At 35.0% G+C, this 15,906-nt stretch overlaps 1 protein-coding gene across 3 annotated transcripts in view; it reads left to right on the top strand.

The window, feature by feature from the left end:
* LOC149424110 (NFX1-type zinc finger-containing protein 1-like) overlaps positions 1-15,906 on the top strand; it is a 79,639-nt gene that overhangs the window by 34,997 nt on the left and 28,736 nt on the right. For all 3 annotated transcript variants that reach the window (XR_016305774.1, XM_089651286.1, XM_089651287.1), the window contains exons 7-11: positions 8,719-9,717; positions 10,060-10,221; positions 11,060-11,207; positions 11,813-11,896; positions 11,972-12,243. Coding sequence is in view for 2 of the 3 variants with exons in the window: in XM_089651286.1 (XP_089507412.1) it covers positions 8,719-9,717; positions 10,060-10,221; positions 11,060-11,207; positions 11,813-11,896; positions 11,972-12,243 (1,665 nt within the window). In the remaining variant the exon portion in view is untranslated. The remainder of the gene's footprint in view (positions 1-8,718; positions 9,718-10,059; positions 10,222-11,059; positions 11,208-11,812; positions 11,897-11,971; positions 12,244-15,906) is intronic.

The raw sequence follows: 15,906 nt of genomic DNA, 5'->3' as shown, positions 1-15,906 counted from the left end.
CTTTTAAACTTTGGTCGTATTATTATGACACTCTTTTTAATGAACTACAATATAATTAAAATTAAAAATTACCTACCTACCTACAGTAACACTAACAAAATATTGTAAATTCAAGTTATACATGAAAATAAATGTAGTTTTCTCTCAAACAAAAAAAAACTGACACGAGATTCATTGTTTTACAACTACTATTAATTAAAAATTATCATTCCTTATTTCAAATAAATGGTTGTGCTTTTTTAAATAAGTTATAACTTCTTCGTAAATAATATAAAAAAATAAACAGTATCTAGGTATTACCTGTGTGAACATTATTAACGAATAACATAAAATAAAAGGTAGAAAACAAAATTACTTTTTTAGGTGCACTAATTTCTTTAGGTACCTACCTACACTAAACAAAAAATACTCTTCAAAATAATTCAAAATAAATAATAAATAACAAAATAATTTCCTCTAAACTCTGGTCATTTTGTATGGCACTCTTTTTAATGAACTACAATATAATTAAAATTAAAAAGTACCATCCTACCTACAATGACAAAATATTTTTAATGCAATAATACTTATTTGAATATAATGAAAATAAAAAGTGTTTTCGTGGCTCGCAGTTCAGTGCACCGAACATGTCCGACCGCAGGACGAAATCTCCCGAATTCAGTTTCGGTTTCGGCCGTAGTTTCGGCTGGATGGCGGCCGAAACCGAAACTAAGCCGAAACTCGTTTTTTGGCCGAAACTAGGCCGAAACCGAAACCGAAAGTTCGGTCGGACACTACTTTAAAGTAATACATTTAGTCTTTTACGTTTAATTGCTAACTGATTAATAATTTCTTCGGAATCAAGTTGCACCGCCAGATCTCGGTGTACGCTCATTAAAGCCAGACCAGTAAGTCTTTCGTCGCCCATTTTATTTCTTAGGTAAGTTTTTAACCTCTTTAATGTAGAGAAAGATCTTTCAGGGGTTGCAGTGGACACTGGGAGTGTGGCTAAAATAATTAGAAGCTTTTTTATTAAAGGGAAAAACTGATCATCGCAGTTATCGATGGTGTCGATCACAGTTGCAGGTTTTTGTGCTACAGATTTCCAGTGATTGTGCCATATCTCATATTCACTCAGAAATATTGTGCCTTTATTTTCCCCACCCAGAAATGTTTGTGTAATCTTGTTAAGATTTTCTTTTATCCTGGAGTCATTACTGGTTTTTTCAGGTAGCAGCATTTGAATTCCTTCGATCGTCGATTCATGTGGTTTAAAACGAGCGTCGAGTTCTGTAATAACATGATCAATGAAAGGGTAAAACACATTTCGTCGGTAGTATATTTCGGCAGTTTCTGCTGCAATATTATTGCGCAGGGTTTGCCTTCCAGTTATTCTTGGCATTACTATATCGCTTGAACTCATCTGCTGTGCTTGCTCAAAAAGAATTGCCAACTGACTTTCGTTCCGAACATTTAGTAAAGTCGTTTTTACATTTTTTGTATATTCGCAAATGTTGGTCAAATCGACATTGACTTTCTGCATTGCTTTGTTAAGGTTTGCTGTATATGAAAAAACTTTTCTCAGTATAACTAAAGAAACAATAAACTGGCTGTTATCCATAGCGATTTGAAGATGGTATGCTTGAGTAGCGACGTCGCTACTAGCAGCATCTTGAAGTGCCCCAAGTGTTTCGCATATAACGGGAACCATTTCTGCAAATCTTTCGACAGCCACGTGTTTCTCGGTCCATCGTGTCTCACAAAGAGAGATAAGCGTTGAATGAGATGAATTAATTTGATCCGCAATTTTCTTCAAAAGTCCGTCGCGAAGCGGTGATAGGCGAAAAAAGTTTATTACGCTCTTAATGGTTCCGATACAGTTACGTATTATTGGTATCTCACATGAATGCGCTAAAACTAAGTTGAGAACATGAGCAACACAGTGTACGAATTGCGCTCTCGGGTATTGCTCTGCGATTATTGTTCTTACGCCCCGTAACCGGCCGCTCATCACTGCAGCGCCATCATAGCCTTGACCAATCCATTTATCCATATCCAAATTATATGATAAGAGATGTGATATAATAGTCGTTGCCAAAGCTTGAGCTGAAACATCTTCTACGTGGATGAATTCTAAAAAATCTTCCCGTATAACCGATTTCCCAGATGAGCAGTGTACGTATCGTAAACATAACGCTAATTGTTCTCGCCGTGATATGTCTTGTGTTTCATCAGCAAGTACAGTAAAAAAACCAGCCTCTTTGACCCTATTAAGTACTTGCGCTTGAATAGCACTACCACATAGTTCAATCACTTGATTTTGAATTCCTGGTGACGTATACATGGCTCTACTGTGAATGTTTTGTGTTAGTAAATGATTTTTAAGTGCTTCATCGCCAGATCGCGCACGAAAACGAAGAAGTGCTCTAAAACTACCATCATTATGTTCGGGTTCATTTATCCCAATTTCTCCAAAATCACGACTTCCTCTTAGTGCTATTTCTTGCCTTCCACAAAGAATAATTGTTTCAACAATGGCTTTCAATCTTTTTCTGTTCTCTTCGGCAATTTTACTGTTTTCTGCATTCATGCACTCTATAACATCAAACGTTTAACATTTAAATGTATCCGGAGGGGTCCAAAGCTCTTTTAATGCTCTCAGCTTTTCCTCGTCATTGCTTGGAGGATGACATACGTAGAGCGCAATATCATAACCCGTCCTGGCTGCGGCTGCGGACGTAGCCGAACACAAATCCATCCTGGCTGTAACAAAGACATATTTGACTAAAACAAAACAACAGCACATACCCATCTTCAAACAGCTTTTTGGTCATATTTAATTGTAAGAATAATAATAATAATTTGTGACTCTAATACTCTAATCCATACTATAATTAAATCGTAAGCGTTCCGTTTCTGTAAGTACATAAATATTTACAAAAAAAAAACAATTCATACGCACTATAATTATGTTACTGAGGTCAATAAAATAGTTATTAAAATTTTTGTCTGTTTGTCTGTGCGTTTGACCACGCTAATCTCAGAAACGGCTTAATCGATTTGTATGCGGTTTTGTTTAACATTTTAGTCTATGTTTCATTCCAATCGGTTCATAAACTAAAAAGTTATGTTAAGAATAAGAATTTTCAACTAAAAATTAAGTCTACGCGAACAATGTCGCGGGCACCAGTTAGTTGTTAGTTAAATATAATTGTATTTCTTTCTGTTAAAAGGCGAAATGATTTTATAACACTTAGGTACACGTCGCATATACACTGAAATTACCATTTGTCAAATATTTTATGCTCACGGCAAAACATTTGTTTACAGAAATTCTCTGGGAATAAAAATAAGAGCAGGATAAAAGTTTTTAAAATTCTAGTAACTGGGTTCCTTCCTAATAAAATAAACAAGAGACTTACCTTTCTTCACTTCATCGTCATCAGTATCTGTGGATGGCCCCGCTCTATTTATTCCTACTTCTTCAATATGACAGGATTCCACATTGTCTTTTGATAAAAGTTCATTGGGATTTGGTCTCTCTTTCTTAGAAAAAAAACTCAAAAGAGATACCTGATTTGATCGTTTCATACTTTTTAAATGCGACACTTCTTTCTGTATTAAAACAACTGACAACTGCGCAACGCGAAGAGACAAAATAGACTAAACTAGATTCTAGCTTGGTATGGTGCGCGCGGCCGAAACGCGGGCGGCGGCGGCGCGCCGCGGCGGGGGCACTGCCCATTCCCCCGCTCCCCGCACTGTGGCGGACTTAAGAAACTATCGTATTCTACAATCGGCGCGGTGCAATGGGGGGGGTCCGGACCCCCAAGACCCCCCCCTTATATACGTCCGTGGGTAAACAGCAACACTGCCAACACGATGAAATCAGATTCATTAGAGCTATTAGTTGGTATTACAATTTAAAGATTTTATATACTTTTCTGTGTCGTCAGGGGCGTTGCTGCTGTAGATATTGTGGATATTAATTTTTTTTAATATCTTTTCCACTTGCACAGTTTGTAAATCTGTTATATTTCACTCTTCAATTAACCTTGTAATATATTTATAACGGTCCACCTATCGGTATTTGTCCATACATACTTTCTTTAAATATGTCCGACATCTCTAACTCGCTTTCACAAAGGAGTTGAGTGGGTGCGGAACAGAGATAGAGATTCAAATCAGGTTTCACGGTCATAAAAACCCTCATTCCGGGAATTGAATTATTACAATAACAAAATATGTTATCTAACAACAGTCTTGTCTATGATTTGACTCAATATCCGTTTTTGACAGCACCGTAAATAATATCAATATAGTGTCAATAAAACAACCTAATAACATAACCCGCTTAAAAAAACAATATATAGTGATACGCTAGACAAAGTGGCAGTATTTGTGACGGTGGCAGTGAAATTAATCATTTGTAAATTGAAGTGCAAAAAGAGTATTGTCATTGTAACCCAAAATCAACTTTGGTGAAAACATACAATAACCATAGACAATACAAAACTATTTCGCCATAGACAATTTACATAAATTAATAATACTTAGGGGCATTTTTGTTCCAACATTAATAAAAATATAATTAATAAACCAAAAAAAAAAAAAAGAAATAGAAAATGGCAAACACAAGAGGAAAGGGAGTTATAACGGAAACCGAAGAAAAATTTAACATTGATAAAATTATACAGATTATTGAAAAAAAATTTGAATCCATGAAAAAAGAAATTATATCAAAAATTGAAAAACAAACCCAGGACACTCAAAAAAGCATTGATTTTATGAGTAGTCAGTACGATGAACTAATAAAAAAACTAGAAATAACAATTATACAAAATAAAAAAATTGAAAATGATTTTGAAAACATAAAAAAGGAACACCAGGAAAAGAATATCATTATTAAACAACTTGAAATAAAAATTTCAGACCTCGAATACAAATCTCGGTCTAATTTCTTAGAAATAGCGGGCATTCCCCAAAAAAATGGAGAGCAGCAGATGGAGATAGTAAAAAGAGTTGCGGCGGCGGCAGGAATGGAAATCCAGCACAATGATATAATTGATATAAAAAGGACACATGATAGAAGGAACAATGCGCCACCGAAACTGCTAGTGGAATTTGCGGAAAAAAAGACAAGAGACAATCTTCTTTCTAAAAGGAAAAATATTAATTATGCAGCCATAAAAGATATCTCCACCGAACCAATCTATATTGCAGAGGAATTGAGCCCATATCAAAGGGAACTGCTCTGGAAAACGAAAAAATCTGCCAATGAAAAAATGTACTCCTACGTTTGGTTCAAAGATGGAAAAATAATGACGCGAAGAAGGCCAACCGAAAAAATAATTTATATAAAACATGTAGATGATATAAAAAATATTGTATAACAAAAGGGCACAAAAACGATTACGAAAAAAATATAAAAATGGCTGACATTATATTAACCTCGGAACCAAATGATCTATCGAATTTAAATAACAACTCTTTCAATATACTACACAAAAACATAAGAAGCATAAGAAAAAATTTTGATGAATTGCAAATTTTATTGAAATATTTAAAAGTTAATTTTCAAATAATAATACTTACTGAATGTTGGATAAATCATAAATACATGAAATTGGAAATTGCTGGATATACAACCTACTCAAGTTTGAATAACAAAAAACAAAACGATGGTGTAATTATATACATTAAAAATGAAATAAAAGCCGAAGTTGAAGAAATTATTATAACAAATGCCAATTGTTTAAAAATTAAAATCAGTAAAGAAAAAGCTATATTAGCAATCTATCGATCGCCCTCAACAAGAAACATCGACCCATTCCTTAAATCCGTAGACGAGGAACTCTGCCTTCTTAAAGAAACGAAAAACATATTTATTATTGGAGATGTAAATATAAATATTTTAGAAAATGGACACCCTAAGCGAATTCAATATCTGCAGATGCTAGCATCCCATGGACTGGAAAGCTTAATAAATGTTCCTACTCGAAAAGTGGACAACAGTGAAAGTTGCATAGACCATATAATGAGTAAAACAAAAGACATTACTCAAACTGTTGTATTTAATTCAACTATAACCGATCATTATACAACTATGCTTTCAATAAAAATAAACAAGTCAAATAAAATGAAGAAAAAACCATTAACAACAGAAAAAACAGAAATCAACTGGAATATCATTAAACATAATCTACAATGTACCGATTGGAAAAAACTGCAAAGCATGAACAATACAAATGATGCATGGAATTATTTCATAGAACTTCTTCAGAATAATATACTATCTAATACCACAAAAATTACTAAGAAAATCTCACACAAAAATGTACATATTAAACCATGGATTACACAGAATGTTATAAACTGCATAAGAAAAAGAGACGAGTTACACAAGAAACTTAAAAAAATTCCATACGATATACACATGTTAAGATACTACAAAAGATACAGAAACATTTGCAAAAAAGTTATTATGTATACAAAAGAAACCTACTATAAGAAAAAAATTGTAGATTGTAAACAAAATCCCAGGAAAATGTGGCAAATAATAAATGAAATAACCAGTTCTAAATCTGCCAACGTTACATCAATTGACGTGCTGAATATAAACAATGTTCCCAGGACATACGCTGATAATCCTGACCAAATACTTGAATACGTCAATAATTTTTTCATAAATATAGGATCAAATCTAGCAAAGCAAGTTACAAAATGTAACGAAGATGTACAAATAAACAAACCACCTGAGCAAGGAAATCAGCTCAATTTTAAACAAATTACAGCTGACGATATCAAAAACACAATTTCTTCTTTAAAATCAAATATTTCTTCGGGGGAGGACACAATCTCAACCAACGCAATAAAATATCTCTGTAAAGAACTTATCGAACCACTTACATACTTAGTCAACATGTCTATAACGAATAGCATATTCCCTACAGCCCTCAAAAAAGCGATTGTTATACCAATATTTAAACAAGGATGTAAAAATGACATAAACAATTACCGACCAATAAGCCTACTAAATGCATTTTCAAAAATATTGGAAAGAATACTAAAAAAACAACTCTTATCCTACTTAGAAGACAATAAAAAAATATCAAAAACTCAGTATGGATTTAGGGAGAACTTAAGTACTAGTGACGCCATAGAAAAAATTACCGATATGATCACTAAAAGTTGAGACAGTGGAGAAAAAACTTTGGCAATCTTCATAGACTTACAAAAGGCTTTTGACACAATAGATCACAAAATACTTTTTTCAAAACTTTCAAAAATTGGTATGTCATGTACAACACTAAACTTACTAAAAAGCTATATGACGGAGCGTACACAGAGCGTCCAAATTAACAAGAGAAAAAGCAAACCTCTCCTAATCAACCATGGAGTACCACAAGGAAGCGTACTAGGTCCGATATTATTTTTAATATACATTAATGATATCTGTAACCTAGAAACAAGAGGAAAAATCATTAGTTTTGCTGATGATACAGTAATTTTATTTAAAGAAAAAGATTGGATAAATACCTACAAAGAAGCTGAACACGGACTTGGTCTCCAGCAAAACTGGCTTAAAAGAAACTCCCTGACGCTTAATGTCAATAAAACAAAATATCTGACATTTTCTAAAACAGCCAGAGGGCAGCCGTCAGAGGACCTTAATCTCAAATTACATTCATGCCAAGGAATTTATCAAAAAAATCAAGGCTTATCATGCCTCTGTCCCACTATAGCACACTCCAAAAGCATCAAATATCTTGGAATTGAAATTGATGATAATCTCCGTTGGAACTCACATATAGATGTAATTACAAAAAAACTAACCAGGTACATATACTTCTTTAGAAACATTCGCAATATCCTCAATATAAACGATATTAAAAAAGTATACTATGCTTTGTGTCAATCACAAATAGAGTACGGAATAACTGGATGGGGGTCTGCCTTGAGCACTCACACAGAGCGGCTCAATATAGCACAAAAAGTAGTATTAAAGACTATACTGAAAGTTCCGCTTAGAACTCCGACAGAAGAAATATTCAAAAACTTCAATGTTTACAATGTACAGAAACTATATTCAAAAAATATTTTATTTAAACTGAAAAAAAAACATATCCGAATACTCCACTGCCCAACATAAATACACAACCAGGGCAAAAAGCGAAAATATCCTGATTACTCCCAGTTTAAACACATCCTTTGGACAGAGAAATAATAAATTCCATGCTATAAAATTGTTCAATGCTCTACCAAATGAAACCAAAAAAATAAACGAAATGAGTATATTTAAAACAAAAGTCAAAACATGGCTTAGAGATCAAAGTAACAATCAACTTACAAACATTATGAAGACAATGTAAAGACAATTCAAAACTAAATACAAAAATTTAAGAAAAACTACAGGCCGCCTCAGAACAGGAAACCCTAGTGAGGAGGACTGTGAAAAAAAAACAAAAAATATACTTATATTATACTTTAAACCTACATAATGTACAAATTTTGCTATTGATATTAATAAAAAAAAAAAAAAAAAATAATAATAATAATTTACTATCCTTTTGTTGAAATACCAATGTAAACGAAATGCATGAAGATAAGAATATATAGATAAGTAGAAGTCTTGCATTACGATTTGATAATTATATATATATAGTTGGGACCTTTACAAAGAGATAACTTTCCCTTAGAGATATATATGTAATCATTAATAATGGTTTCTCTTTTTAGCCTGCCGAAGGTACTCCAGCATATTTACAAGATGTTATTGGATATACCCTTTTTAATGGGACTAGGGTGAACCTGCAAGATCCAAACTTGCGATTGCCCTGGTCAGAAGATATTGGTTTGGACAGATCACAATACACGGCATATATAATGGCTTTATTGAGAGAATTTGTCACAATTCAAGGCCCTCCCGGAACCGGAAAAACCTACATCGGCCTCAAGATTGCTTCGACTATCTTGAATAATTTTTATTTAAATCAGCCCCAAGTTCAGCTTTTAAATCCTATTCTAGTGGTTTGCTATACAAACCATGCACTGGATCAGTTCCTTGAAGGTTTGCTTAAGGTAACCAAAAAAATGGTAAGAATTGGGGGGCAATCCAAGAATGAAGCTTTAAAAGAATTCAATTTAAACAATTTGCGCAAATTTACAAAGGATAATGGCAAGCTGAAAAACAGCTTGAGGGATAATTCACGTCATATTGAAACATTTCAAGCGCTTCTCAAATCTCTGGAGGCTAAAGATCACATATTTGATCTTGCCAATGAAACAATAGTGTTCAGATTTCCTCACGGTGTCACAGTAGTGCGCAAATTGGCTTTGCCATTCAATTTGAAAGATTATTTGAGTAAATTTGCCGATGGGAAAAGACCGGCACTGGTGAACTGGTTGTTGTTATCTGATCTGCGGAAAAATAACAAGTACCAGCCCAATTTATTAACTAATGTCTCAAAGCCAATCAGATCTTCCGTTCAGCAGAATGACAGCGACGAGGATGATGAATTCAATGAATTCCTACTTGACGATGATGATGATGAAGATGATTATGCTAACCGTCCTGTTGTGGATGTAGACTTTAATGACGGTAATGAGATCAAAACAGATGCATTTGAATATTCTGTGGAGAATGCGACCAACAGATATAAATCAATAGAGCCCTCGATAGATCCCATTCAACGACAGCTTCGTGAAGAATCTTATCAAGATTTAGAATTTCTGAAGGTAATTATATTTGTTAAACTATCTAATAATCATACCGTTCACAGGAAAGATGGAATGCAGTAACCCTGTTTTGGCACCTAGTCATCCACAATTATATAATATCTTAGTATACACACCTTTCTCTTATTCCGACCCCAGGCATAACCTGATTATTTATACAACTTGACTCGATTATTTGATGAATTTTGTCACGTCTTCTTGTCTGTCAACTGTTTTCATGTCGTTTTGTCTTGTCTACTGTTTTCAGTAAAGCCTATTCACTTATATTGTTACACTGTGTTTATTTATCGGGAAGAAGTTTATTACCAAATAAGTGTCAAGTTCTTTTAAATATTATTTTAGGTACAGTTATCGAGAGGCAACGATAAATACCGCAAGATACTATTAGAAACCATAGACGAAGTAAGTCCAGAATTATTCAATCCTGAGCAGCGCTGGTCACTGTACTGGGATTGGTTAGAAGGAGCGGTTGTCGATCTTTCGGAACAATTCAAACAAGCAATAGTAAGTGGAAAACCTTCTAATTTTCTTGATATAAGTTATGTTATTTTATTTATATACAGGGTGTCCAGGGGTTAAATGCACAAACTTCGGGAGGAGATCATGGATTCTACATGATGGTAGAAGTAAAAAATTTAATGAATTATTTTCGAAATTCTGTTGTTTTTTACCCCTTACAAAAGTATTTTTTCATAGAAGAATATTATTTTCTTCATGCAAACAATTCAACTATTGTGTCTGAAAACTACATTAAAACATTGGGACACCGTGTATAAGAAGTTTTTATATCTGATTACATAAATTATATGACAGATTATTACACGAGACTACTAAGGAGGGTTTAATTTTTTAGAGCTAGTGTATCTATGTATTAATATCTTATGCTATACGCGAGATATACGCGTGCCGAACTGTCGAACTGAACCTTAACCTAGGAATGAAGTAACCGGAAATGGCGCGAAACGCCGCTTGCAGTTGCTTCGTTCCTTTCCCGTAATTCATGGCTTGGTTTGAGTTTCGGTTCGCAAATGTATACATACCATAACAACTACCATAATACAGGTTAGTATGGTGGTAGCTCAAATAATAACGTAACATGTTAAAAATACAATAAAAAATAATTTAAATAATTCTTTCTTTGCAACAAACATTTATCTTTTTATAAGTTATCAGGCCATAGAGCTTGTAAACTATTGCCGTCCAAAAATGATTTGTAACAAAGACCAAAACCCTTTTTTAAAATACATTATTATTTTTTTGCGGAACCCTGTCATTGAATATCTGTGTATTGTAAAGAGTTGCTTTCAAACTTATAATTAATTATCTATGCAAAAATTTTCAGGAAACTTACCGGAATGAAAAGATCAATTTTGATGAATTAACTCAGGCTTTAGATTTGGATAATTTGAAAAAAACCCACGTGGTGGGGGTCACCACTTCCGGGGCCGCGCGCCTTCAATCCTTGCTCCGGTCTCTCCGCTCCCCCATCGGTAATTATACTTTCGTACCCTCACTAGCTCTCGTTCATCACAAACACCTAATATTAGTTATTATTTTTTTGGTAAACTAATGTTTAAGACAAGATTTTTTATGCATAGCACAAAGGGTAACAATTATTTTATAAGCAATAATTATTAGCCTGAAACACTCATCCACATTGAAAAATCTCCTGATAAAAGATACATGACGCCAACGGGACTTGAACCCAAAATAAAGTTGGTTGTTTCAGGTGAAAAAATGTAACAAACAGTAATTGTTGAATGAAACAGTAGTATAATATATTATATTGAATTATTTCGCGGATAAGAGATAAGCTGCCATAGCTCAGTGGTCAGAGCTGTCGACTGGAAATCGAAAGGACACGGGTTCAAGTCCCGTTGGCGTCATGTATCTTTTATCAGGAGATTTTTCAATGTGGATGAGTGTTTCAGGCTAATAATTATTGTTTATAAAATAATTGTTACCTAATATTAGTTTACTTGTAACTGAATACATTATTGGTGAAAGAGCTCCAATTACAGACGGGAGACACAACCTTCACATTACCAAATATGTACAGAGATAGTTACTAACAGTCTTGTTTGTTTGTTTAAAGTGATTGTGGAGGAAGCAGCGGAAGTGATGGAGTCCCACGTCGTGGTGTCTCTCACCAAGGACTGTCAGCACCTCATCATGATAGGTATCCATCCTATACATTCTCTCCTGACCTAACCTTTAGTTGGAAATCAGTACTCTATCAACCAGTGTGTTTCAGGTGATCATCAGCAGCTGCGGCCCATAACTGCCGCATACCATCTAGCCAAAAAATATAATTTAGACATTTCGCTTTTTGAGCGAATGGTCAAGAATGGATCCCATTGCCACCAGCTGGAAGTTCAACACCGCATGCGGCCAGAGATAGCCCGGCTGATTACTCCAGCTATATACAAAAACCTGAAGAACAATGCCAATGTGGAGAAATATCCCGATGTCAAGGGCGTTGTCAAAAGCCTATTCTTCATCAATCACACTGTACCGGAATCCAAGGTAATTGATAGTTTATTTTTTATTTATTTATTTTGCAAAAACAGTACAAACTACTACATTGCAGAAACAATAAAGAATATTACAAAATAATTATTTGGCATAGTAAAAATATAATATTACATAAATATATACACATAATCAAATATCAAATAATACTTTGTGCTTGAATTCGTTGTAGGATATGTGGAAAATATTCACATTTCCTACAAGGTAGTTAATTAACCTAGTGAGTCTTCCCAAGGGCATCACCATTGGTAATTTAGTTCTGCACCTGGGAAGAATCACAAGCATGTGTTGGTGGCCTCGCGCGATATTACCCATCACATAGAATCCTATTTTGGCCAGAATGTCTGGTATTGATAATAAAACTTACAATTGCCTAAGGCTAGCATTACACTTGTAAGTTTTTTCGTAAATTTACGACTTCTAGCCAATGGGCATCTTGCATTTTGAAAATCCAATGCGCCCATTGGCTAGAAGTCGTAAATTTACGAAAAAACTTACAAGTGTAATGCTAGCCTAAGAGATATTGATATTTTTCACTGTATCCTTAAATTTAAAAAAATCAAATAAACCTTACAATGTACTCAAACCAAAACAATTCTTTTTTATTGTTTGTCTATTCTTTTCTTATTTTTTTAATACTTATAACTTTAAATATCTACTTTCTTCCTAACCTGTAACCATAAAAAAGATTATAAATGTAAATTAACTGGTTTATTTTATACTCAACATCTTAAATGCACATGTATAACTGTATGTTTCCTAAATATACACAAATAAAATAAAAACTGTTAAGAAGCTTATAAGCCATCTGCAGTAATGCAATATCCCTCCTAAAACTAAGGCGTCAGATATCCAGAATTCCTGAGATAAATGCTGTTGGAAACGGAAAAACCGAACTCTCTCAATATCGTAAAAATTTCTTTAGTATTTTATCGACAATTAGTATGTAGACGGGTTTTTTTAACAATTTTTTTGGTTTCAATCTTTTTATTGCTAAACTGAAATCCACAGTTTCAACATTTTCAATTGCGATATTTTGAGCATTTGTTGATCCAAATTGTCCTGCCACATAAGATGCAAAATCAACTTTCCTGATTATAGACAGATTGTATTGCTTGATAAACTTGTGGTATGTCGGTTCCTTTAGGTGTGCAATCATTGAAATTAATGTGACTTAAAAACCTCTGTCACATTTATAATGTTGTGCCCTTGGAAAAATAAATTTCCATTTGTCATTGGTACGAAACCGAGATATTGAGGTTTAAAGTTTTAATCCCGAATAACTAATAAATACAAACACTTGAAATATATGAAAAAGTGAATACGCAGAATGTATTCCAATTGAATTATCTTTATTTTTAAGAACATTCAGCAAAAAACGTGGCATTTAGCCAAAAACTAAGTTAAAAAAAAACAGATAAAAAATAGATTAGTTTTGACAAAGCTCTTCAAAATGTCCCTGAAGTGTGGCACTGTGCCCTCTGGTTGGAAAAAAGCGGTCATTCACCCTATTCCCAAGAAAGGTGACCGCTCCAACCCGGCCAACTACCACCGCCCCATAGCGATCACATCAGTTCTGTCCAAAGTGATGGAACGTGTGATCAACGACAAACTGCTCACATACCTCGAGAAGAACAAAATTATCAACGACCGTCAATACGGATTCCGGCGGAACCGCTCGTGCAGTGATCTTCTCGCGTATGTGACGCATGTTTGGGGGCGGTGCCTGGAACGTCACGGTGAGACCCAAACGGTCACACTAGACATATCCAAGGCCTTTGACCGGGTCTGGCACCGAGGACTTGTCAACAAATTGCCTTCTTACAGACTTCCCGCATCCCTGTGTACGTGGATTGCTGACTTTTTAAGGGATAGGTCGATTCAGGCGGTTGCTGACGGTTTCACCTCTTCCTCGCACTCTGTAAATGCTGGCGTCCCACAGGGATCGGTTCTGTCTCCGACTTTGTTTTTGTTGCACATCAATGACCTTTTGACATGTGCACCGTTTCATTGTTACGCGGATGACAGTACAGTTCATGATAGCTTTTTGTTTGACAAGCCCCCAAAGGGCACACAAACTCCAACGGCTCGGAGGGCTTTGAAGCAGAGAATGGACGGTTATCTCGAGAGTATTTCCTCCTGGGGTAAAAATAATCTCGTCGAATTTAATGTTTCAAAGACCCAATCCTGTCTGATTACGTCTAAAAGGGATCCAAATGAAAATCTAGTCTCCTTCAACGGAAGCAATCTTCCGAACAGGCCTTCCATTGATATGCTTGGTGTAACTATAAGTGACCAGCTCAGGTATGGGGGCTCCATCGAAGCCAGAGTAAAGTTGGCCTCTCAGAAGCTGGGCGTACTGTATAGGGCCCGCAGATACTTTAATAGTACACAACTGCTGACCCTGTACAAATCCCAAGTGCGCCCTACTGTCGAATTTGGCAGCCATCTCTGGTCCGGAGCCCCAAAATACCTGAAAAAAACCCTTGACTCTGTGCAGAAACGGGCGGTCCGTTTGATAGATTCCCCAATCTTAACAAACGGACTGCAATCTTTAGAGCACAGGCGTCAGGTAGGTATGCTGTCTTTGTTCTATCGGTATTACAATGGAAGATGCTCTTAGGAACTAGCGTCAATGATCCCTTCGGCACCGGTGCGTAGTCGGGATACACGTTGTTGCTAAACTCTGAAAATCAGCAACATTTTTTTAGATTCACTGTCCGAATTTAAAAGGAGCATCATGTCAATGATGTGAACTGTTTAATGTGCCTACATTTATATACACACATTCACGCACACACACACACATATTCATTGCACACATCACCCGGTAATTACTAAATATACATACCACATTTAAGACATTACAAGGAAACATATCATAGGTACCCACCTTGAATGTCTGTAAATTTTTTCATCATTGTAACCAATGTTCTGTTTGTTTCTGTAATTTAAAATCTATATAAATAAAAATGTTCGTTTGTTAAAACTATTATTATTTCTGGCTTTCACCCTTCAAGGGTGTTCTTGGCCATCATTTAAAATTATTGAGAAATGAAAGGTGAATTTAAATATTAATTTTATTTAAATAAGCAAATTTCAAAATTATAATGAAAATTGGAGTCGAGTTCAGACTAAGAAGAGATGAGATGTTGAATGGAGGGGAGGCAATTTTAGATAAGGCTTGATAGAAGAGAGGATATTTGTTTAGAGAGGGACAACCAAAAAATATGTGATCTAAAGTTCCCACTTCTAGACCACAGAATGTACAATCTGGGGAGTCAACGACGTGCATTTTAAAAAGATGGGAAGGAACGGAACAATGTCCGATCCTCATTCGAATGAGTGAAGAAATTTCTTTTTTGGAAAAATGAGGGAATTGCTGAAACCACGGTTTTGATGGAATAGTCCTTTGTATTGAGGCATAGCAGGCTCCCTTGGATTGACTAGCAATGTGCCAATACTCCGACCAAACATTGCGGGATCTATCTTTGATGATGGAAAAAATGTCAGATAGGGGAATGTGGTTTACGAGGGTAACAACAGGGTTGGACGCTCCTTGTTTTGCCAAGGCATCCGCAATATCATTACCCATGATACCAACACGTCCAGGAATCCAAATCAGAGTTACAGTTTTACCAGAGCTTTGAATGGAGG

Source organism: Hesperophylax consimilis, chromosome 4 (genome assembly GCF_061612785.1).
Source record: "Hesperophylax consimilis isolate HC1 chromosome 4, BYU_Hcon_1.0, whole genome shotgun sequence".
In the NCBI taxonomy this organism is placed as follows: domain Eukaryota; kingdom Metazoa; phylum Arthropoda; class Insecta; order Trichoptera; family Limnephilidae; genus Hesperophylax; species Hesperophylax consimilis.
The sequence above is the reverse complement of the archived record's forward strand: the minus strand, read 5'-3'. Positions and strand labels throughout refer to the sequence as shown.